Here is a 26,033-nt window from a genome sequence, read left to right on the forward strand (position 1 = left end):
TTATTTTGCAAATTATGGTGGAAAATAAGTATTTGGTCATTAACAAAAGTTCATCTCAATATTTTTATGTTATATATCCTTTGTTGGCAATGACAGAGATCAAATGTTTTCTGTAAGTCTTCACAAGGTTGGCACACACTGTTGGTGGAATGTTGGCCCATTCCTCCATGCAGATCTCCTCTAGAGCAGTGATGTTTTGGGCCTGTCCCTGGGCAACACGGACTTTCAACTCCCTCCAAAGGTTTTATATGGGATTGAGGTCTGGATACTGGCTAGGCCACTCCAGGACCTTCATATGCTTCTTATGAAGCTACTCCTTTGTTGCCCTGGCGGTCTGCTTGAGATCATTATCATGCTGAAAGACCCATCCACGTTTCATCTTCAATGCCCTTGCTGATGGAAGGAGGTTTGCACTCAAAATCTCACGATACATGGCCCCATTCATTCTTTCATGTACACGGATCAGTCATCTTGGTCCCTTTGCAGAGAAACAGCCCCAAAGCATGATGCTGCCACCCCCATACTTCACAGTAGGTATGGTGTTCTTTGGATGCTCAGCATTCTGTCTCCTCCAAACACGACGAGTTTTGTTTCTACCAAACAGTTCTACTTTAGTTTCATCAGAGTATATGACATTCTCCCAATACTCTTCTGGATAATCCAAATGCTCTCTAGCAAACTTCAGACGGGCCCGTGCATGTAGTGGCTTATGCAGGGGGACACGTCTGGCACTATAGGATCTGAGTCCCTGGCGGCGTAGTGTATTATTGATGGTAGCCTTTGTTACGGTGGTCCCAGCTCTATGCAGGTACTTCACTAGGTTCCCCCATGCGGTTCTGGGATTTTTGCTCACTGTTCTTGTGATCATTTTGACCTCACGAGCTGATATCTTGCGTGGAACCCCAGATCCAGGGAGATTATCAGTGGTTTTGTATGTTTTCCATTTTCTTATTATTGCTCCCACAGTAGATTTCATCACACCAAGCTGCTTACCTATTGCAGATTCAGTCTTCCCAGCCTGGTGCAGGGCTACAATTTTATTTCTGGTGTCCTTCAACAGCTCTCTAGTCTTCACCATAGTGGAGTTTGAAGCGTGACTGTTTGAAGTTGTGGGCAGGTGTCTTTTATACTGATAACAAGTTCAAACAGGCGCTATTACTATAGGTAATGAGTAGAGGAAAGAGGAGGCTCTTAAAGAAGAAGTTACAGGTTTGCGAGAGCCAGAAATCTTGCATGTTTTTAGGTGACCAAATACTTACTGTATTTTACACCACAACTTGCAAAATGAATCTTGCCAAATCAGACAAGGTGATTTTCTGGATTTGTTTTCTCATTTTGACTCTCATAGTTGTGGTCTACCTATGATGTCAATTACAGGCCTCTCTCATCTTTTTAAGTGGAAGAACTTGCCCAATTGGTGGCTGACTAAATGCTTTTTTCCCCACTATAGAAAAACACACAGAAAAACGCAATGATAATAATACCTAATTTAGATAATAGGTGCAGAACTGCTGCAGAGCATCTGCAACATCAAAAACTCACTAAATACCCATTGTGGGATTGTAACGTTAGGGTCAAATGTTAGGCCACATATTGAGTATTTGGTGAGATTTTGACCTCAGTATTTGTAAGCCAAAACCATGAGCGAGCAAAAAATGCAGAAGTTATACTTTTCCTCTGATTGTTCCACTCCTGGTTTTGGCTTACAAATACTGTTTTAAAAAACTCACAAAATACTGAACTTGTGAACATGGCCTTAGTGCATGATATTCAAATAGACCCATTTAAATGTAAATTTGACTTTAACTTTAAGGAGTTTTCCTACAAACAAAAGTTGATTTTAATCAATACATTTTGGAATAATAATAACTTCCACAACTGGATGTGTTTAAATGAAATGTTCACGTGCTGAGATAATCTTATATATGAGCCCCTGCTGTATACTGTGTAATGGGTGTGTCTGACATACAGGGACATGGTCTGATTATACCAGATCTCCTGGGCAGGGTAGGAAGCAAAAGAGTATACAGACATTACAGCAGAGGCTAACAGCTGATTCATTCTGTGAGGTTTTTAAACAATATTTTACTTCAAAGAAAGAATAATTTGTGATCTTGGGCTGTAATGTCTGTATACTTTTTTCTCCCCATCCCCACCAGTAGCTGATTAGATCATGTTACTGCAAAGTCAGGCATGGCCATTACACAGTACATAGCAGATGCACATTTATAAGATTATCTCAGCACAGGAACATTTAATTTAATCCCTTAGTAGCCAAGCCAATTTTGACCGTAATGACCTTAATGACCAAGCCAAATTTTACAGTTCTGACCAGTGTCACTTTATGAGGTAATACCGTATCTTTTGGACTATAAGACGTACCAGTCCTCGAGACGCACCTAGGTTTTAGAAGAGGAAAAAAAGTTGATTCTCATCCTGGTTTATATGTCTCAACTCAGGTATATATGGCCCCCAACCCCATCCTGGTATACATGGTCACCATCTCCATCCTTGTATCCATGGGCACCACCTCCATCCTGGTATCCATGGCCCCATCCCCATCCTGGTGTAAATTGACCCAGTCCCTATCCTGGTATCCATGGCCACCATCCTTATCCTGGTATACATGGCCACCATCCCCATCCTGGTATCCATGGCCCTCCATCCCCATCCTGGTATCCATGGGCCTCCATCCCCATCCTGGTATACATGACACCTATCCCCACCCTGGAATGCATGGCCACTTCCCCATCCTGGTACACATGGCCACCATCCTCATCCTGGTACACATGGCTCTCTCATCCCCATCCTGGTAAACATGACCCCCATCATGATGCACACATACAAAAAATAATAATTCTACTCACCTTTCTTCCTCTCCTTCGCAACGTGGCATCCTGTGCTGAAGCAGCACATGATGTCACTGCCATGCACCTTCACATGCCATGATCAGCTGCCGGAATACTCGCAGAACGTTTTTCTTCTTTAATCCTGCAGCGGCTGGGTGATCACATATGCCCACTATTAAAGAGAATGAATATTCATTGCTCTCCACTCCCATGGACGTGGCGAGCAGTCAATATTCGTTCTTTTTAATAGCAGGCACATGTGATCACCCAGTCGCTGCAGGAAGATGGCGACTGTGACTAACAGTGTGCCCGCTATTAAAGAGAAATGAATATTCACTGCTCCCCATGTCCATAGTCCCGCTCACCTTTCAGCGCCAGCTCCAGTGCACAGAGGTGTGTGGGACTATGGGCATGAGGAGCAGTGAATATTCATTTTCTTTAGCAGTGGGCACAGTGCTAGCTGAAGCAGTTGGCTCCTGCCTCCTGTGACCCGCTCCTCCTCCACTGCCACCCCCCATCCACAGCGAGACTAAGGTAAGGTACATCCAGACTTTGAGACACACCTTCCACTTTCACTAAAATTTTGGAAGAAAAAGTGCGTCTTATAGTTGAAAAATATGGTAACTCTAGAACACTTCAACAGATCCCACTGATTCTGAGACTGTTTTTTCATGACATATTGTACTTTATAATATTCATAAAATTAGTTAGCAATGACTTGTGTTTATTTGAGAACAAATGGAAATTTGGCAAAAATTTGGAAAATTTAAGCAATTTTAAAACTTTTAATTTTTATTCCCTTAAACTAGAGAGATATACCACACAAAATAATTAATAAATAGCATTTCCCACATGACTACTTAACATCAGCACAATTTTTGATACATGGAGTGCTCCAGGTGATCAACAGTTCAGCTCTGCAGCTGCCTGTGTGTTGGGCTCTCCACGCATGTCTTGTGACTGTGACACAGCCGCGGCACATGCAGCTGCGGAGCCGAACAGCTGATCAGCTGGCACACTTCATGTATTCGGGTTCCCGCTGTAGCTTATTTGGTAAGAACTATAGCTTGCCGAATAACCAGGGACTCGATCAAATTTGCTCATCTCTAGTCAAAACCAAATTCAAGAAGTTTATTAACCTTTCAGGTGCGTCACAGGAGCTGAAGCAATATGGAAGGAAAAAATGAACATTTCACTTTTTTTTCACAAAAAAATTCACTTTAGCCCCAAACTTTTTTATTTTCACAAGAGTAACTAGAGAAAGTGGACCACAAAGTTTGTTGTGCAATTTCTCCTGAGTACATTGAGTATTTCTGAGGGAAATCTACTCTTTGGGCGCCCAACAGTAGTTGGAAGGGAAGGAGCACCATTTGAGTTTTTAAGCTCAAATTTGGTTGGAATCGAGAGCAGACCCCCACGTCGCATTTGCTGAGCCCCTGATGTGCCTAAACAGTGAAAAATCCCCACAAGTAAGACCATTTTGGAAGCCACACTGCTCAAGGATTTTATCCAGGGGTATAGTGAGCACTTTGAACCCACAGAATTTGATAACATTAGGTTGTCATATTGAATATGCTGTCATTAGTGTTTAGCGCAGTTTGCCATAACATGCTCGAGTCCCCGCTGTGTATGTTTACGGCTGTTAATACACCCAAAAACAACAGGTGGGGTTCTGTGATTCTCCATGCATACTTGATCACACGATGCAAACTTGAGTTGCAAGTACTTGCGTTCAACACTAGCCATCAGTGTTATTTTTTTTTTTACTTTTGAAAAAAAAACCAATCCCAACTCCAACTCTAACACAATCCTAACCCCAACCCTAACCTTACCACAACCCTAACCTCAACCCTAACCACAACCCTAACCCTAACAGAACCCTAACACTAACTTCAACCCTAACTGCAAAGAATGGAAAAAAATTACATTTTTTTATTTTAGAATTTTTATCTTACTAAGGTGGTGACAACGGGGGATTTTATTTACTATTTTTTTCTTTTGATCACTGTGATAGGGTCTATCACAGTGATCAAAAGTAACCAATAGGAAAAATTTCCTACTGGATGGCAGATCTCGGCGGACGTACTGCGCATGCGTCCGCCACTTTTTTCCAGGAAGATGCGGGGATGGATAAGAAGGAAACCGGGGGATGGCGGAGGTTAAAGTGTGGCTCTGGAGACCTCATTTATCTCTCCTCTGATATGTATATCAAGTCAGAAGAGAGAGAAATGATTTTAACAGCGGGCACATTTTTTTTCGTGATCGCTTGATTAGGGACTAGAAAATCCTGCCCAGATCATGTTCTCCAGAGTAGTGAAGACCCTGGAAATGTTCCGATTCTGGGGAGCGCTACAGCTTTATTCCCAATTTTAATGCGTATTGGCAGTCGCAAAGGGGTTAAACACATCCAATTGTGGAAGTTATTATTATTCCAAGATCTATTGATTAAGATGAACTTTTGCTCATGGGAAAACTCCTTTAATTGTCAAAATTTTCCTAGGCTTATAAGAACTACTGGTATATCCTTTGTATGGAATTTGTAGGGCATACTGGCTTGTTTTCCAAAGATGGCATAAAACAAGAAGTGTTGAGTTATACATATAAAGACTATATAAAACCAACCTGGATTCCATAACGCCAGAAATCACCACCCTCTGTATTACCCTGTGGAGGAGAAACATGGTTGGTAAGACGGGGAAGATAATTAAGATGTCAGATGTAATTTTCTGTGAAAAAATACCTACCAACCATTGTCCAGGAGGACATGTACACACTCCACCTTCTCCCTAAAATAAAACAAAAATTCTGGTGTGACAAATCAGAGAAGTTCGAACAACAGTATATTCTTGAGTTATCAGCTATCCATAGAGTTATTGATTGATAGAAGTACAAGTTATTAAACGAATGCTGGAGTAGTGAGAATAGTATACATTAAAATTTAAATGGTTGTAAGTAAAAAAACAAAGAAGATAATCTACTAGAAGTTAAAAGGGTTTTCAAGTTTCTGAAAATCCCTATCCTAAGGTGCATTTTATTTATTTTTTTAAATATCAGTACCCTCCCCAGGTCCGATGCTTGGTGTATGTTATTGTCTGAAGTGCAGGCATTATGATGACATTGCTGCATTCAATAAGTGAGCTCAGTGGTTCTGCCCGTTTAGATCGCAAGCGCCGCTAAGAGCCTCTGAGCTCACTGACTGGCTACAATGCTAGCAAAGTTACGCACCGTGGACAATAACAGACACAAGGAGCAACAGCTGAGACTCAATGCTGAACCCAGGGAAAGAGAGTAAACAAAAGTTTTTTTTTTTTTTTTTAAACAACTGTGCCTGTTGATAGAGGTTTTTGGAAACCCCTTTAAGCTCTTAATACAAAATCTTGTACATAATTGAAGGTGTTACCATGTGTGGAGAGGGCTTGGGAGCTAAGTTCCCTTTACACGTGGAAATATTGGCTATAACTAATATCTATAACAGCAGCAGCCGAAGCGGAGCTCTGATCGCTGCCGTTAGCCAGTTAACATCACTGTCAATCTATGTCAGCAGAGTTTAAATGGAATGGATACTGGTGTTCAGGTTGACTGACTTCTGTTGGCCCACCATGACGCAATTGCTGGACACCGATGGCTGACCATCGTAACCAGGGGCCTGTTGAAGACCCCCACAGCTGACAGTTTGGTACATCTATGAAGCTCAGCCACAGGTTGAGCTCCATAGATGCCCAAGGTTTGCACTAGATTATGAAATACATTAGTATTGCAGTATGTAATATAAGCAATCCTATGATTGCAGCTTGAAGTTCCCTAAGAAAACTCAAAAATAGTTGAGCAAAAAATGTAAAAAATGTTTTATATATATATATATATATATATATATATATATATATATATTTATATATGACTTGAGAATGGATTTGTTTTATCCGAAACGTTGCCACGCCACAGGGCATTAAAGTCCTCTTTTTTACATCTTTTTGTGCTGTTTCCCTTTTGTTTTGTTCACTATATACTGTATATGTACAGTACAGACCGAAAGTTTGGACACACCTTCTCATTTAAAGATTTTTCTGTGTTTTCATGATTATGAAAATTGTACATTCACACTGAAGGCATCAAAGCTATGAATTAACACATGCGGAATTATATACTTAACAAAAAAGTGTGAAAAAACTGAAATTATGTCTTATATTCTAGGTTCTTCAAAGTAGCCACCTTTTGCTTTGATGACTGCTTTGCACACTCTTGGCATTCTCTTGATGATCTTCAAGAGGTAGTCACCAGGAATGGATTTAACTTCACAGGTGTGCCCTGTCAGGTTTAATAAGTGGGATTTCTTGCCTTATAAATGGGGTTGGGACCATCAGTTGTGTTGAGCAGTTGTCTGGTGGATACACAGCTGATAGTCCTTCTGAATAGACTGTTAGAATTTGTATCATGGCAAGAAAAAAGCAGCTAAGTACTCAACCAAGTGCAGTCCTGTGGTTTCCAACTTGCATGGCAGAGTGCGATCCGAATATGGAATCAAACCTGGGCATGCCTTTTTTTCTAACGTGTGCAAGCACAAATAGACATTGGTCTGAGTGTGATCCAATGTTTTGTCAGATCGCACTCAGACTGAAAATACGGCCATGTACACGAGCCCTAACAGGAAATCAGCACTTCCAATCTTGATGCAAAGCACCGTCTCGGCCAACACCAGAGCAATGAGGGTGCACACAACCTTTGTCAGTCTAATGCTATTAAAAGTAAAGAATAACAGTAAAAGTGTATTAAATTGATTTTTCTGTCTGTATTAAATGTACTGCAATATTAGGCACTGCTCACATTAAGGTTATGGCTTCCATTTATAATAAAATTACAGTTATGTGTGACCTTTTTTAAATAGGTACTGGTGAATCCTTTTTAACCCTATTAACATGAATGTGAACAAAGGTCCATTTCTCCATTTTGCATGATAATTAAATAACACACTTACTTTTTCACCTTTGTCTCCTCTGTCACCCTATACATAGAAGACATAGTTATTAATATTTTATCCAGTTAGCTGTAACTAAAATACAAAGATGAAGATACTTCAAAGTTCAAACTGCATTTTATACAACTTGGTTCTGTAAATTGTATGACCCTTTACCTTATCTTGAAAACGTATATTGAAAAAGTCCTCTACATTTGCATAGCTGTGTAAGAAGAAGAAAACTCATCTACTATCCAATGGTGTTTTGTTTGTGTAGGAGTGGTGGAGATGATGTTCTGCTCTCTGACACCCCAAGTGGTTAAATGTGTTTTATTGTAATGTATGTTATCTAATAAGTAAAACCTTCTGGGGCTGCAGTTTAGCCTAGACAGGGTTAACTGTAACGGCAGGCCCAGATTAGGGAGAGGGGAACTGAGAGTTGGTGCCAAGTGTGTGATGAAGTGACAGCATCGGTCACAGGTAATAGGCTGCCAGAGACAGCATGAGCCTGTTACTCGGGGCAGTGGATTGCCAAAGAACCCTTCTGGGCGAGTCCGTCTGTCGGCCTGGGAACCCTGGGATGGATGTCAGGGCCCTTGGGCACACAAAGCCTGCGGAGCTGCAGGGAAAGATGGGCAGGAGATGATGAAATCTGGGTACACTACTTGTGGTAGAGAAGGATTCCTAGTGCTAGAGGAGTTAGCAAGAGGGATGCTCTACCCATACTGAGAACTAGGGCTAATGCTTAGTCCGGTACCTGTGGGAAAGACTGTAACCGTTTGGGCTCTATCCTATGTGCCAGATTGTATTGACCGAAAGCTGCCGAGGAAAAGTTTGACTGTTTTAACAACTTCCTTGTCCCCTGAATTGTTTGCTGCCAAGGTTCTGAAAGATGAAAGCCTTGAACAAGTAAGTGTGATGCATCCCACACACAACAGCACATCGAGACTGGGATACACTTTGTCTGTAGGGTGTCAGAGCGAGCAGAAGTAACAGCTTGCCCATGACTACCACGCCCAAGCACCTTACATCTGGAAAATTAGTTTTTTATGGAACATCATAGAAGTGTATTAAGGTAAAAGAAATTGTCTGATAACATGCATGGTTTAGCAGGACAACCCTTATGTCTACCAAAGTTAAGACTCATGAAGAAGAGAAACTGAGCCTACTTGACAAAACAGTCTATGGCAGCGATTCATCTGTTTGCACTAGAATTCTTGTGTAAACTGTTGATGTGTTGAAAAAAAATTAAGCTACTTTTACTTTCATTTTGCATGATTAGTATTTTTATCTTCAATTAGCTCAAGCATATTTCTGAAAATTGCTTGGAGCTTAGTGGAAAGAGAGAATGGGCCAAGTGCAGCCAACAGATTCATCATAATTTAGGCCATATCTCAAGGATTCCCTAAATTAATTAAAAGGAATATACAGTATATTTGAATGAATGTATCAAGACTGGTGTGCTAGTCTTGATGAATCAGGGCCTCTGGGTTTATAACTTACTGGTCTTCCACTTGTTCCTGGATATCCTTGTTTGCCTGGTGTTCCATCCTGTCCCTGTTTGAAAAACAAACTATATATGAATATATAATATACACTTTATGGACAATAGTATTGGGATATCTACACATTACATGGGCAGCATGGTGGCTCAGTGGAAAGCACTGCAGCCTTGCAGCGCTGGAGTCCTGGGTTCTAATCCCACCTTGGACAATATATGCAAGGAGTTTGTATGTTTGCCCCGTGTTTGCATGGGTTTCCTCCGGGTATTCCAGTTTCCTCCCACACTCCAAAAACATACTAATAGGGAATTTAGATTGTGAGCCCCATTGGGGACAGCGGTAAAAATGTGTGCAAAACTGTAAAGCGCTGCGGAATATGTTAGCGCTATATAAAAGAATAAAGATAGATAAAGATTATTACACCTACATGAGCTTTTGAGACATCCCATTCTAGATTCATAGAAATTAAAATGGAGTTAGTTCCTCCTTTTGAAGATGTAACAACTTCTTCTCTTCTGGGAAAGCTTTCTGCAAGATATTGTAGTGGAAATTTTGTCCAGTCATCCAAAAGAATTTATGACGAGACCAGGCAGTGATTTTGGATGAGCTTGCAATCTTCATTCTATTTTCTCCAAAAGGTGTTGGATGGGGTTGAGGTCAGGTGGGCCATTCAATTTCTTCCACGCCAAACTCACAAACCATGCGTTTCTGGACACTTTGTGTTTTATTTACTTGGACACAGTCTTGCTGGAACAGAAAAGAGCCTTCCCCAAACTGTTCGCACAAAGTTGGGTGTTCACCCAAACCTTACTGCTGTAAGGTTTGGGTGTGGCTGCAAGCTATTTAAGATCCTGAATTTCTGTTGTCCTCTGCCAGTTATAATCTGATCTGCTTCTTGCTATTCTCCCAGTGTACAAGTCCTGATTTTTTACCTCGGCTTGCTTTTGACTATTCCCATTCTTAACTACATTTTGTCCCTACACCGACCTCCTGATTCTGACTCGGCTACCTGACAATTCTCTTGACTCTGATTCCCTCCTCTGGAGAGCAGCTCTTCCATGGAAGAAATTCACTAGACCCCATTTTAAGTCCAGATCCCTGTACAGGGTTAAAGGGTGAATGCCGGTGTTCCTCTGGTAGTTGCCAGACGGAGTGGCTTGCGCAAAGTCTATCCGAGGTAGCATTTTAGAGTGTGTGGCCTCTGACTGAGTCATGCAGGTGTGCCCACAGAGATTAGAGTCACCGCTCACAGAGCTGAGTGTGGCGGCTGTAAGTACACACCGGCTCTGACTGACAGCTGGCTCTGCACTGATGCACTGTAGAACTGGCTGACAGTCATTGGATTACTTGTTTTGATGTGAATAACTTTGCCATGCTGGATAAGGAATAACATTTTTTCTTTTGCAGCCTATATTTCTCAGAAGATGGAAATCCCGTGAGTTAATATGCCCCTGAGTTGTCACAAAATGTACATATATGTATAGTGTAAAATAGGATCAATGTATGTTCTGTTAGAGTCTATTACTTGGAACCCAAATGATAAGCAGAATGGTGTAAAAACCGAGGCAGAAAGCTGTATAACCAGATGTAACTGGCCTTTTTTTCCCCTTTGAATGTCTAAAATCAAAGCAAAGGTTTACATTAGATTACCTAAGAACCTTTTTGTACTTACAGGAGGTCCAATGGCTCCCATGCCAGGTATTCCAGGAGCTCCTGTCGCCCCTTTTTGTCCAGCATTTCCCTGCAACATTTATTATTCATTAGTCCACTGTAATATATTTGGTTCTTTTCTAATTCTATTCAATATTGCAATATAGTTATTCATATTTTTGCACTTATTAAATGAATGTGGAGGGATTTAGCATTGGGCATAGCTGATTGACACTGTAGATTAAGAACCACTATTAGTTAGACAGATTAACATATGCCGGTATAGCCTTCTTATCAAACACTAGTTCTCCTTGGCTGATGTTTTTCATTCGTTCATTCATGATGTTTTTCATTTGTAATTGCTATATCAAACCATGGAAATCCAATGTTACTTTTAAAGCATATCATTTAGATTGTGTACTCACCCTATCACCTTTGGGGCCAGAAAATCCAGGAAAGCCCTGGAGGCCTGGTGGTCCCTATAATTACAGTTACCAAATATTTAATTATTAATTAACAGACAGATCAATGTTTATTGAGTTGGTCACAAACGTCCATACTTCCATAGGTACGGTAAGCATCACCTCATGGGGCTTTTGCAATATTCATATAAAAACTGTTTGCAGCTATATAAAACATATGAAGACAAAAAGAGGCGGCATAACCAGCATGGCCATGCAGCTGAGACATACATTCAACATTGTACATTATAGTGAATGATGGTACTCACTGATTTTCCAGGTAGGCCAAAATCTCCTTTTTCTCCCTATGAAATATACACTTTTGATGTCAGTAATATTATTTAACCCTGATTCCTACTAATTTTCTTGAAAAAAAAATTACGGTACATCTGCACATTATTTCAAAAGTCATCATTTATGTACTTGCCTGTGGTCCCCTTTTTCCTTCTCCTGGAGGCCCTGGCTCTCCCTGGGAGGCAAAAATACCAGATAGTGTAAATAATTATATGGACAAAAATACAAATGTAAAGTTAAAAAATGACAAAAAACTGTCTAACAGTCTTAGGATGACTATTTGTCTGCAGTTTCTCTTCATTGTTATCGAACAGTCTGCCAAGCAAACAATATGTACAGTCTGTTTTGCTAAATATTTTTTAACATACACTTTTATGGACTTATTCTTCTTCCTAACACTAAACCAAAGTTAGAGACTATTGGTCAACAAGCCACATTCAGATTGGTCCAGTTTGCAAAACATTTACTTGAGCTCACTACTTAGGGATTATTTGGGGGATAATCCCCAAAAATTAGATTGTTGGGTGATATGCACTGTAGTGCTGAGATCAGATTTGAATAAGACATCATGAATATAGATATTATATCTACTTCCACTTCCAAACTAGCAAAAAGGTATGCATGCCATAATATAAATTAGAGGAAAAATTCCTGCTGCTTCTATAGTATCAACATATTCCGTGGCACTGTACAGACATTATTACCATTCACAACAGCCACTATTCTCAGTGGGCCTCACAATCCAATTTCCCTTTCTTAAACACACATATACATACAGTCTTGGTCAAAAGTGTTAGCACCCTTCAAATTGTTCTACAAAATGAAGTATTTTTCCCAGAAAATTATTGCAATGACACATGTTTTGTTAGACAAATATTTCTTTCCTTTGTGTGTATTGAAACAACACAAAAAAATAGAGAAAAAAAGGCAAACTGGACATAATTTCACACAAAACTCAAAAAATGGTTTGGACAAAATTGTTGGCACCGTTCCAAAATTTGTGGGTAAACAACTTTGTTTCAAGCATGTAATGGTCATTCAAACTCACCTGTGGCAAGTAACAGGTGTGGGCAATATGAATTCACACCAGAAACTAAATAAAAAGGGGAGAACTTGACTCAATGTTTGCATTGTGTGTCTGTATGTGGCACACAAAACATGGTGAACAGAAAGAGGAGAAGAGAACTGTCTGAAGACCCGAGAACCAAAATTGCTGAAAAATATCAACAATCTCAAGGTTTCAGCTTGATGTTACTTTGTCCACAGTGCGCCGCATAATCAAGAAGTTTAAAAGTTTACAACCCATGGCACTATAGCAAATCTCCGTGGACGGCAGAGAAAAATTGATGAAAAGTTGTAATTGAGCCTAGTCCAGATGGTGGATAAGCAGCTCCAATCAAGTTCCCAAAAAAATCAAGCTGTCCTACAGGCTCAGGGTGCATCAGTGTCAGTCCAAAATATATGTTGACATCTGAATAAAATTAAACGCTATGACAGGAGACCCAGAAGGACCCCACTGCTGACATAGAGACATAAAAAGGCTAGACTGCAGTTTGCCAAAATGTATGTGAGTAAGCCAAAATCCTTCAGGAAAAGTATCTTGTGGACAGATGAGACCAAGATAGAGCTTTTTTGGTAAAGAACAGAACATAATTCTACTGTTTACCGAGAGTGGAATGAGGCAGAGAAGCAAAAGAACACAGCACTTACAGTTAAAATATGGTGGAGGTTCAAAGATGTTTTGGGGTTGTTCTGCTGCCTCTGGCACTGGGTGCCTTGACTGTGTGCAAGGCATCATGAAATCTGAAGATTACCAAAGGATTTTGGCTTGCAATATAGTGCCCAGTGTCAGAAAACTTGGTTTGCATATTATGTCATGGGTCTTCCAGCAGGACAATGACAACAAACATACTACAAAAAGCATCCAGACATGGATGGAAACAAAGCCTGGAAAGTTCTGGAGTAGCCAGCAATGACTCTGGATCTAATCCAATTGAACTCCTTTGGAGAAAGTTTAAAAATGCTGTTGGGAAAATGCAACCTTCAAATATTAGAGACCTGGAGCAGTTTGCAAAAGAAGAGTGGTCATAGATTTCAGTTGAGAGGTATAAGAAGCTTGTTGATGGTTACAGGACACAATTGATTGTAGTTATTTACTTTGCTCAGTTTTTTGTGTAGTTCCAATAAACACAAAGGAAATAAACATGTATTTAACAAAACATGTGTAATTATAATAATTTTCTGGGAGAAATACTTCATTTTCTGCAGCAATTTCATGGGTGCCAACACTTTCGGCCATGATTGTTATAGTGCAGTGGTAGCACTCTATGCAGTGATGAGACAGTGACCCAGCAAAGTTCCAACACAAAAGTCTCTATAATGTTCAACTCACAATAACACAGCACACAATATCCTCAAGATTGCAGCCGGAAACCGTATCCTCTGGGTTACAGTCACTAAACACGCCAGTCCACCTCCTAAGACCAGTTGCCGTGTGCGACTGCACTGCCGTGTTAATGTTCTAATCACAGCACTACACAGCACACGATATCCTCCGGATCACAGCCTGGAACTATAGTCTCCAGTTTACAGTCACTAAACACACAAGTCCATGTCTGACCAGTTGCTGTGGGTGACTGCACCGCTGTGTACGCTGTGGGTGTCAGGCTTCCCAGCTGCCTTGGCTGTTTAGCTCCGCTGGCCTGTGTTGCCTCACACAGGTGGAGGCCTGCAGAGCCTTCTGCTCTGTACTCCTCTAAACACCAGACTGACACTGACACTGAACCTGACACGTCCAAACCCTATACTGCAGGGTTTTTCTTTAATTCTTTATTTTAGGTATGTCATAGAAAAAATCCAAACATGTCTAGGGTACAATCAAAGTACATAACATCTTATGATAATCTGACATGTAGGATATAGTATAGGAAAGGAGATGTGGGAACCGGGGGAGGGAAGGAGGGAAAGGTAGAAGGGTGACTGAGATAGGAGAAAGGGGGGGAGGAAAAAGTATTAACCGGGTACAACAGAAAGCAAAGTTAGGTACACATATCAGAGCCAAGAACCATGTTTACAATTAGTCAGGCAAAATGGAGGAGCTAGAGACACCTGTGAAATCACGTTGAGTGAGGGTCATATCCCAGCAAGGGAGATCACCGACATACTAAACCTAACCATGCAAATAAGATCCCTACTTTGGAGCTACCTCTTGAAGTTTTTTCCATGGAGACCATATTTTGTTATAGATTTCATGTGTATGTGTTTCCCAACTGGTGAGTTCTTCAAGTCGGGAAATTTAATTTACTTTAGAGGTCCATTCCCCTAGGGTGGGAGGAGACTCGTCTCTCCAATGTATGGCTATTAAATGTTTCGCCGCTCTAACTATACTGCAGGGTTTTTAACTAGCAACCTGCGGCCTTCAGCCACATATAAAACCTGGACAGGAATGAAACGGACTGCACCGCTACAATCCTGTAGTCCGTTTCAAAGCACAAAAGCCCAGAGCAGGTTTCCCCTAAATCTGCCTGGGACAACTAGGATGTCCAAGACCTATACTCACTTTAGTTTGCATTGCAATGACAGCTACGCCTGTGACTGCAATGCACTCTCATGGCTTCAATACGCCTCCTTGAGCATCCTGAGGGGAACACACAGTGACCCTTACATGTAACACCAGTCACAGCCTCACACTGTATATAGTATGGTCAGTAAGAAAAAGCAAAATACCCAGAGAAATACCAACATGGGAATAACATGCCAGTTGTCCTTGATCTGATTAGAACCATGATCCCTGGAGATGCAATGCAAGGTGCTATATATACATAGACTGCTATATAAATATGTATTAGAAGAAAAGCAGGAAGCTACAAGCATTTGGACCCACTTTGTTTTATGGTTAGGCTGTAACTCACCTGGGCTCCCTTTATTCCAGGTAGACCTTGAACACCAGGTAAACCAGGTTGACCCTTAATTTAAAAAAAAGACTGTAGTTAAGGAGAATGTACAGTAAGGTGCTGCAGGTACTGTAATGGGGCATGACTCACTGGTGTCCCTCTCTGTCCCACTCCTGGAGGTCCTTGATCCCCTTTAGTTCCCGGTCTTCCAGGTACACCAATAACATCTGACAATCCATTTAAGTTTACAGGACAGGAGTCACAGGCATCTCCCTGTAAATTACATGTATTAGTGTTGAATTTCCAAAATCAATGCAATACTTTATTTATTATGCTTACTTATACAGCGCCATTAAATTTCACAGTGCTCTACTGCTTTCTAATTCCAGAAAACCCTTTACTTAGGACAACAGTGCACAAGTAGGGTGTGTGGCAAGCAGTGTTTACGTCAAGTCAGGTAATGTTAAGAACAAAGTGCATTTTTAGCTTATAAATACATGAGTAATAGGTTATTAAGTTGATCAATATTGTGGAGATTTATCTTTATAGATTAAAGGGAAGCTGTCAGCAGAATTTCACACACCAAATTTTTCATATGTCCATGTAGCTAGCAATACCTTTACATGATCAATCTGTTCCTTCCTTACTGAGAAATCAGCTTGTGAATTGATTTTTAAATGAGGGTGTAGCTATGAATCATCTGTTACTCCAGCTCTATTCCCTGCCCAGTGTCGCTTTCTTCTACTTGACTGGCAGCCTCTAGTCTGAATGACATCGAGGAAAAAGAGCAGTCAGTCATGCGAGAGGATGCGACACTGAATGGGGAATAGAGCTGGAGTGACAGAGGTATCAGCTCTACATTTTCAATTGCATATCAATTAAACTGCTGATTTTGCTGTAACATAAGAACGGAGTGACCATGTAAAGGTATTGCTGGACTTGTCTTTGAAAGAGTTACATGCACGTGTAAATAGGTTTGTGGTGCAAAATCCTTTTGACATATTCCCTTTAATTTAAAGATGCCTGGAAAAAAAAACACATGCTTGTAAAGAATATGTAGAGTAAGGTCACCCAAACCTGCCGGGAACAATCAGCAAATGATATTGAGGGAAAAACAGATGGAGCATTTCGAATCACAATGACTGATCCTTTTGTTTTACCAGGAGATAATCCATCCCTAGGGGTGTCTAGCAACAGTTTAGTCAATTCTCCCCTTTGAAAACACATGTACCCTAAATCAGCCTGCCATAGTTATTGACTGGACGAGAGAATGCAAGTTCATCTTTAAACGTCGAACACTTGTAAGACACAAAGAATGCTTATCAACGAACAGCTGAAATAATGGCGTGGTGTGCGCTGTAATAATAGAAGTAAGCATAAAAAGAAACATCTAATTCGTATGCTCACCTTTTCACCTTTAAATCCAATAGGCCCCTGCATTCCTGGTTCACCTGGCAAGCCAGGTACACCTGCTGTCCCTGGTATGCCCGAATCTCCTGAAGTGCCAGCCTCACCCTGTATAACAAATGAATGTTATGATTTATAACAGGCTAGAAATATAACAAGCTGAATAGATGGTTTTTCCATAGTGGTCTGATGATTTCCATTTCACTTTCAAGTTGTCACTGCGTACCTTTTGTCCTTTGAGGCCAGGCCCGCCTGAATCGCCCTAGAAATTAAGTAAATAAACGACTCGTCAAAATAACGCAGTTGCAAATTCGGTACATAGTACAAATCTGAATAAAATGAATGCACAGAAAACATTATAAATAAATAATATTCACAGAAGTTTTACAATCATGATTATTATCTGTACAGTGATTGCTCACACCTTTTCCACCATTACATTTCTGTACATGAAACTCACTTTTTTTCCTGGAATTCCAGTGGCAGGTTCTCCTGGTTCGCCTTTCTGTCCTGGAATCGCAACAGCTGTCTCATGTTGTTGTACTTCAGCTGGGAGACTTGGACATAAGGAACACGATTCTCCCTGCAATGGTGACCAGATTGATGACTGAAATGGATTCATGCCAAGCAATGAACTAAAACATAATAGATATAGAATTGATTCCTAACCTTTTCTCCTTTTGCTCCAGAAGGTCCTGGGCCCCCCAGCTCTCCTGGTGAACCCTGTGGAATACGCAAAGTACTTACTGCATATTAGCACATTGATATTTAGAAGATTTTTGGGGTACAAGTTAATTTATGACTATGGAACTAATGTGGGCCGATTTACCAAAATTTTCAGTTTGTCTGATTTTTCTCTTTATAGGTGTATTTTTGAGTAAAATGTAAATTGCTTTGCAATCGCATCGCAATCCTCGGACTGACCGTCTGCTCTCCTGACCTCAGCATGATGCTGTCATGCTCATGTCAGGAGAGCAGATGCAATCCTCAGGTAAGTAATCCGACCATCTGACTGCATCAAATCAGTGACTCTCTTTGGGGGATGGGTGGGATTATGGGTGGGGAAAGGGGTGAATATTCGTTTCGCATTGACATAAACTTGACTTGCCGCCCCACATATAAATGTAAAATTAATATTCACCTCTTTCCCTATCCATAATCCCGCCCAACCCATATGCCTAACTTGAAACAATACATTTGTTCAGAGCTTTCAGGAACACAATGGAGTCACGTACAGAAATAAAAGCTACATATCCTGAAAGGGCTGCCAATATTTTAGGATACTATTACTATACTACACAAAAATGGCCTGACAGATTCCCTTTAAGTTTCTTGAACCTTCTTTTCAGCACTACTTGGAAGCCATATTCAAGCATCTCCATGTTACCCAATTATGTTGGTTCAAGCTCACCTATAATGGTGTGAATGTGCATGCAGAAAAGCTGCTTATTGAAGACCCACCCTCACATTCCGAATTCCGTCTCCGTGTCTTTGTAATTTCCCTAACATTGGGCAGTGGATAGCAAATTAGAAAGAAGTTGAATTCCTTATCGCTGGCTTTTTTGAAAGATGTTCTATTGGGTACAGCATTAAAAAAAAACTGTATTGGATGCAAATGGAGCAAAAACATTTTCATTTTGCATCCATTTTAGTTCTGTTTATAATGGATCAGTTTGAACTAGAGGTGTCTCTAGGCAAGTGCATTACTTTAAAAGTAGTGGATTGTCAATGCAAACCTGGGCACATTCTGATCCGCAGGCCACATCCAGCTAATAAACTGGTACTGCACCACGTGGCTGCCCTACCCCCATCTGTAGTCTCGATTTACATAGTACAATGGCTCAATTGATTACAATGGTGAAACAGTGAGCTGTCTGCTACCATCATTCAGCATGTGTATGGCTACATTCACACTAGCGTTGCGCCGCCCTGCGTCGGCGACACAACGCGCGACGCACGGAAAAACGCACGCAAACGCGCGCAAAAACGCGCGCGTTTTGCGACGCGTGCGTCGTTTTTTGACGAAATCGGACGCAAGAAAAATGCAACTTGTAGCGTTTTCTTGCGTCTGACGCTAGCGTCTAAAACGACGCACGTGTCGGAAAACGCGTGCAAAAAGACGCACGCGTCCCCTATGTTAAACATAGGGGCGCGTCGCCGCTGCGTCGCCGCTGCGTCGCCGACGCAACAGCGACGCGACGCTAATGTGAACGTAGCCTATCTGAGTCTCAATGTAGGAGGATTGATAATGCCATTACATTGCACCTGCACACACAGAGAAGGACAAGGTTACATGAGTAGTTTTATTTTTTTTATTGTCAGACAGTACTTAGCTGTGAGGGTCGTCATAATCATACTTTGTGTAGGGGCAGTTCTTGTGAACTGCGGGGGCATCGTGCTGTGTGGTGGCCATCATACTGTCCATCAGCATATGTGGGGGGATGACCCGGGGTCATAATGCTGTGTGTCAGGGGGTTATGGGAGCCATCATACTGTGTTAGGAACTGGGTGGGCCATCATATTGAGTTGGGGCTGTGGTGACCATCATACTATATTGGGAGCTGTAGGGGCATCATGCCGTGGAAGATGCTCTGAGGGAATAGTATTGTGTAGGAGCTGTAGGGGTATCATATAGTGTATGGGTAGATGGAGGGCATCATACTGTGTGTGTGAAGCTGTGGAGGCCATAATACTGTGTGTGAGGTTAGACAGTAGGGGCATAATACTGAATGTGTGGTACTGTGAGGATATCAAACAGTGTGGGGGGCTGTAATGACATTGTACTGTGTGTGCAGATGCTGTGGGGGACATCACACTAAGTGTGAGAGGGAATGAAGGGCATAACACTATGTAGTGGAGGTTGTAGGGATATCATACTGTGTATGGAGGTATCTGTGCATAATACTATTGTTTTTCTGAAGGGTGAATGTAACGCTGGTTGATATGGACCTACTGCGTCATAGGCCGGGGCTTATCCTGGAGGGGCGTGACTAGGTGAATGCTGGGTCTTCACTAGAGCCTCTGGTGGTGAGAATAGGCTGGGCTGCCAGTAGACTCTGACTGGAGGGTCAGAGGCACAGATAAGCAGTACAGGAGAACAAAGACAGAAACAAGGTCAGACGGTCCGAGGTCGGGGTAGGCAGCAAAGGATCATCATATGTAGCAGATGTCATTAGCTGAGAGGTCAAACAGTATGGGTATGCAAACTGGGTGAAACAGGAGAAACAAAACACATGAAGCACCAACTGGACAGAAGCTGAACAAACAGGCTAGGAACCAACGTTCAGGCTAAGAGTGGTGGGTGGTGCTACCTGATATAGAGCCTGTTTGCACGGCATAGGCCAGGGAACCTGATCTCCGTAGGACACAGCAGGGTTAAATTCCTGCAGAGACTGACCACGACCCCATAAGACAAAATGGAAACCACATTAAAATGCAGTAGCGCTGCAAGAGGCTAAATTCAATTAGCCATGTGTTAGGAGTCGAGTTTCCTCTGCTGCACAGGGGGAATCTCGATCCGTGTCTGCTGCAGTCTCCCATTCTGCATCAGCCGCAGTGGAGCCTGCTCAGCAAAGACGTCGCTCCCAGCGTCTCGCTGAGACTGGTACGGTGCAAAGTGTTACTATTGCCTCTCCAGGCTCAGCTATTGTACCCTGCACTGATCTGCAGCGAGCAGGCTTTTCTGGGTCTAAGTCCTGCTTTGCACACACTGAGCATGCCCAGGACAAGATCTCTCAATGGAGATCTAGGCTCACATGCTCAGGTACTGCTGCAAATCCATTGGTCCTTCTTTGAAGGGTCCTGAACGTACTGCAGCTATATAAGCTTCGCATGACCGCACGGCCATGCGCTAGTATACTATTGTTATCGTGTGTGTGTTGATGAGTGCAAGTCGTTCCTTAAAAAATCCATCCCTTGTGTATGACTGTTCACGTAAGGTGTATGGTTGCAATCTAGCGCCCGGCTGAACTCACAGCCTTAACACATGAAGCAGCGTCTAACTGCTGTGACCGCCAGTGCAGCACCGTGCGCTATTAGTGCGCTTACCTTACCCAAGTCTGGGTGGTTAGTGGCGTCCGCTAGTGTGGCACAGCATGCACTTCTGTGCATAATAGTTTCCTCTGATACCCCAAATGTGGTGTCGATCGCAAGAGGTCTACACTAAGTCCAATCCTGTGTCCTTGGATAGAGTTCTGTGGTTCCTTGCTTGCGCTCTCTGTGCGGTACCGCGACCCTGTGACTTAACAGGGATCACTTCTTTCACACAGGGTGAAGTTAACCCGTGTGTGTAATCACATTGTACTGCCATATAGTGCCGCCATTCACTTAGCAGCAGGCTCTTTCCTGCACGGTGGATCCCGGGTGGCGAACGCACCAATCCTACTTAATAAATATATTCGGTGCGTTCCGCCAACCCTAACATTATACTAGCGCCAGGATCTGGCTAAGTAATGGCAGATGAACAACGATTGTAGGGGTACATCCAGCTGCTGGAGGGCCGGTTGGCATCTCTTGAGCGTGCAACCTCGGCGGTGGATGTTACCGCAATTGCTGTTCAGGCTGCTAGCGTGGCTGCAGCAGCTTTAAACACTGCCACCCCTGTTCCGACCTCTCTCACCTCCCTTTGCCTGAGAAATACTCTGGGGACAGTAAGTCCTGTAGGGGTTTCGTGAGCCAGTGTGGTATACACCTCGAGCTCATGGCTGCACGTTTTCCCACAGAGTGGGCAAAGGTGGGATTCATAATATCTCTCTTGTCGGACAGGGCGTTGGAGTGGGCTACGCCACTGTGGGAGCGCAACGATCATGTGGTGCGGAGTGTTCCTCGGTTTCTGGACACTCTGAAACAGGTCTTTGTAGGACCTCAAGTCACCCATGATACAGCGCTCCAACTGCTGGCTTTGACTCAGGGTTCAACCATGGTCAGCCATTTTGCTGTTCACTTCCGGACATTAGCGTCTGAGTTGGAATGGCCAGACAAAACCCTCATTCCCGTATTTTGGAGGGGGCTGGCTGACCATGTGAAGGACGCTTTGGCCACTAGGGAGATTCCCGCCACACTGGAGGAGCTCATAGCTGTATCAACTCGCATAGACCTTCATTTTCACGAGCGAAGGTTGGAGCGAGCCCAGTGTAGGCAGAGGTTTCGGCTGGCTCCCACCTTCGCCAAACCTTTGGAATCTCCAGTCCAGACGTCCGAGTCACATATGGTTTGTCATGCTTGCCGGCAGTCAGGACATCTTGCCTCCAAATGTCCTCAGCGGTCAGGGAGACATCAGCGTCTAGTGGCAGTAGGAGGAGGTACACTGGACACGTTTGCCTCAAAGTTGTCCTTCAAGGGGACAATTACCATAGGCCCATCCACTCTTATGGTAGAGCTATGCGTGGATTCTGGGGCGGAGGGTAATTTTATGTCATCCGCTTTCGCCCAGCGTCACGCAATACCCCTGGTGATGCTCACCAAGCCAGTAACTGTTCAAGTGGTAAATGAGTCAACACTACCCTCACAGATTACCCACCAAACCATTCCTATCACGCTTTCTGTGTCTCCATCACATCAGGAGATTATCTCCCTATTAGTCATTCCTGAGGGAATTGATGAGGTCCTGTTGGGGATACCATAGCTATGTTTTCATTCTCCTCATATAGAGTGGTCCTCAGGGAGAATTTTGGGATGTAGTAAATCCTGCGAGGGTAGATGTCAGAGGGAGTGCGTTCAGGTTGCTACAACACAGGTACCCGCAGATCTTTCCTCTCTCCCCAAGCTCTATTGGCCTTATGCAGATGTGTTCTCCAAAGGGTTGCGGAGACTCTTCCACCTCACCGCCCCTATGACTGTCCTATTGACCTCTTGCCTGGTGCTGAACCTCCCCGGTGCTGAGTCTATCCGTTATCTCTCCCGGAGACGGAGGCAATGTCTCAGTACATTCAAGAGAATCTGGCTAGAGGATTCATTAGGAAGTCAGTGTCACCTGCAGGGGCTGGGTTCTTCTTCGTACAGAAGAAGACTGGAGACTTACGTCCATGCATAGACTACAGGGGTCTTAATGCCGTCACCGTTAAGAACAAGTACCCATTACCCCTGATATCTGAGCTTTTTGATAGGCTACGGGGAGCAAGGGTATTTACAATATTAGATCTGCGGGGTGCCTACAACCTGATTCGCATCCGTGAGGGGGATGAATGGAAGACGGCTTTTAACACCAGGGATGGGCACTATGAATATCTGGTGATGCCCTTCGGGCTCTGTAATGCCCCAGCCATTTTCCAAGACTTTGTGAACGACATCTTCTGGGATATGCTCACCACCTCGGTCATAGTCTATCTGGATGATATTCTCATCTACTCTCCAGATATTGACTCCCATCGGAGAGATGTTCGCAAAGTCTTCGACCTCTTACGGGCAAACTCCCTCTTCGCCAAGTTGGAGAAGTGTGTGTTTGAGCAGGAGTCCTTGCCTTTCTTTGGTTATATCATCTCTGCCCAGGGTTTAGCTATGGATAATGTCAAGCTACAGGCTGTGATGGACTGGCAGGAACCCCATTCTCTTAAAGCAGTGCAGCGCTTTATGGGGTTTATTAATTACTATCGCCAGTTCATTCAACACTTCTCAACTTTGGTGGCTCCTTTGGTTGCCCTCACCAAGAAGGGAGCAAATCCCAAGTTGTGGTCAGAGGAGGTCTCCAAAGCCTTTCTCTCGATTAAGTCACACTTCGCTAGCGCTCCCATCCTACATCGCCCCGATGTAGATAAACCATTTATCTTGGAGGCACGTGACATCTGGGACCGCACTCAGGATGCCATCCGGGCCTCCAAGGAGAGAATGAGGGTTTTGGCTGATACACACCGGCGCCCCGCTCCGACCTTTGCTCCTGGCAACTTAGTGTGGCTCTCCGCCCGTAACATCAGGCTGCGAGTTGAGTCCACTAAGTTTGCGCCTCGCTACATTGGCCCGTTCAAGGTTCTGGAACAGGTCAACCCTGTGGTCTACCGTTTGGCTATTCCTCCATGCCTTGGTATCACCGATGCTTTTTCACGTTTCCCTCTTAAAGCCCGTTCATTTGTTCCGGTTCTCTGAGTCATCTGCCGGGACATCGGGTTCATCCACTGATGAGTTTGAGGTGAATGCTATCGTGGGGTGCAAGGTGGTACGTGGCAAGAAATTTTATCTGGTGGACTGGAAGGGTCACGGCCCAGAGGATAGAACCTGGGAGCCTGTGGAGCACATTCGGGCTCCGCTGCTCATTGCAGCTTTTGAGCGTAGCGAGGCTCAATGAGGGGGGCCCTAGGAGGGGGGTAATGTTAGGAGTCGAGTTTCCTCTGCTGCACAGGGGGAATCTCGATCCGTGTCTGCTGCGGTCTCCCATTCTGCATCGGCCGCAGTGGAGCCTGCTCAGCAAAGACATCGCTCCCAGCGTCTCGCTGAGACTGGTACGGTGCAAACGGTTACTACTGCCTCTCCAGGCTCAGCTATTGTACCCTGCACTGATCTGCAGCGAGCAGGCTTTTCTGGGTCTAAGTCCTGCTTTGCACACACTGAGCATGCCCAGGGCAAGATCTCTCAGTGGAGATCTAGGGTCACATGCTCAGGAATGTCCTGCAGGTGCTAGAACTAAATCCTGCTTTGCACACACTGAGCATGCCCAGGGCAAGATCTCTCAATGGAGATCTAGGGTCACATGCTCAGGTACTGCTGCAAATCCATTGGTTCTTCTTTGAAGGGTCCTGAACGTGCTGCAGCTATATAGGCTTCGCATGACCGCACGGCCATGCGCTAGTATACTATTGTTATTGTGTGTGTGTTGATGAGTGCAAGTTGTTCCTTAAAAAAACATCCCTTGTGTATGACTGTTCGCGTAAGGTGTATGTTTACAATCTAGCACCCGGCTGAACTCACAGCCTTAACACACGAAGCAGCGTCTAACTGCTGTGACCGCCAGTGCAGCGCCGTGCGCTATTAGTGCGCTTACCTTACCCACGTCTGGGTGGTTAGTGGCATCCGCTAGTGTGGCACAGCATGCACTTCTGTGCATAATAGTTTCCTCTGATACCCCAATTGTGGTGTCGATCGCAAGAGGTCTACACTAACTCCAATCCTGTGTCCTGGGATAGAGTTCTGTGGTTCCTTGCTTGCGCTCTCTGTGCAGTACCGCGACCCTGTGACTTAACAGGGATCACTTCCTTCACACAGGGTGTAGTTAACCCGTGTGTGTAATCACATTGTACCACCATATAGTGCCGCCATTTACTTAGCAGCAGGCTCTTTCCTGCACGGTGGATCCCGGGTGGCGACCGCACCAGTCCTACTTAATAAATATATTCGGTGCGCTCAGAGACAGAATTGTGGCAAAGCACAGATCTGGCCACGGTTACAAAAGAATTTCTGCAGTACTCATGGTTCCTAAGAGTACAGAGGCTTCCATATTCCTTAAATGGAAGAAGTTTGGGACCACCAGAAGTCTTCCTAGACCTGGCAGTCCAGCTAAACTGAGCAATCGTGGGAGAAGAGCCTTGGTGAGAGAGGTAAAGAAGAACCCCAAGATCACTGTGGCTGAGCTCCAGAGATGCAGTAGGGAGATGGGAGAAAGTTCCACAAAGTCAACTATCACTGCAGCCCTCCACCAGTCAGGCCATTATGGCGGAGTGGCCTGACGGAAGCCTCTCCTATGTGCAAGACATATGAAATCCTGCATAGAGTTTACTAAAAAACACATGAAGGACTCCCAGACTATGAGAAAAAAAGATTCTTTGGTCTGCTGAGATAAAGATAGGCCTTTTTGGTGATAATTCTTTTTTGAATTTACCAAATGGCTGCAATGAAACAAAGAGTGAAAAATTTAAAGGGGTAAAGTGGAAAGTGTAAATGTGACTCACTCAATCTTGGGATCCTCTGCATAGATTTCATTGCTGGCTTGGGTAAGTACAATGAAAGTTCAACGTTTGGGGAAAAACTTTCTTGCTTTATTTCAATTTATGACATAAAATCTAATTTGCTGCACACATTAAAGCAATGATGAGCTAAGTCAT

The 26,033-nt window shown here is 43.3% G+C and overlaps 1 protein-coding gene across 8 annotated transcripts in view; it reads right to left on the reverse strand.

Annotated features, from left to right (window-relative positions):
* COL16A1 (collagen type XVI alpha 1 chain) overlaps positions 1-26,033 on the reverse strand; it is a 327,454-nt gene that overhangs the window by 71,857 nt on the left and 229,564 nt on the right. For all 8 annotated transcript variants that reach the window (XM_069757001.1, XM_069756995.1, XM_069756999.1 and 5 more), the window contains 14 exons: positions 17,677-17,730; positions 17,468-17,590; positions 17,234-17,269; positions 17,008-17,115; positions 15,751-15,873; positions 15,619-15,672; positions 11,841-11,882; positions 11,683-11,718; positions 11,378-11,431; positions 10,975-11,043; positions 9,304-9,357; positions 7,822-7,848; positions 5,594-5,635; positions 5,472-5,513 (listed from right to left, as the gene is read on the reverse strand). In XM_069757001.1, the coding sequence (XP_069613102.1) occupies positions 5,472-5,513; positions 5,594-5,635; positions 7,822-7,848; positions 9,304-9,357; positions 10,975-11,043; positions 11,378-11,431; positions 11,683-11,718; positions 11,841-11,882; positions 15,619-15,672; positions 15,751-15,873; positions 17,008-17,115; positions 17,234-17,269; positions 17,468-17,590; positions 17,677-17,730 (864 nt within the window). The remainder of the gene's footprint in view (positions 1-5,471; positions 5,514-5,593; positions 5,636-7,821; positions 7,849-9,303; positions 9,358-10,974; positions 11,044-11,377; positions 11,432-11,682; positions 11,719-11,840; positions 11,883-15,618; positions 15,673-15,750; positions 15,874-17,007; positions 17,116-17,233; positions 17,270-17,467; positions 17,591-17,676; positions 17,731-26,033) is intronic.

Source organism: Ranitomeya imitator, chromosome 3 (genome assembly GCF_032444005.1).
Source record: "Ranitomeya imitator isolate aRanImi1 chromosome 3, aRanImi1.pri, whole genome shotgun sequence".
Classification (NCBI taxonomy): Eukaryota; Metazoa; Chordata; class Amphibia; order Anura; family Dendrobatidae; genus Ranitomeya; species Ranitomeya imitator.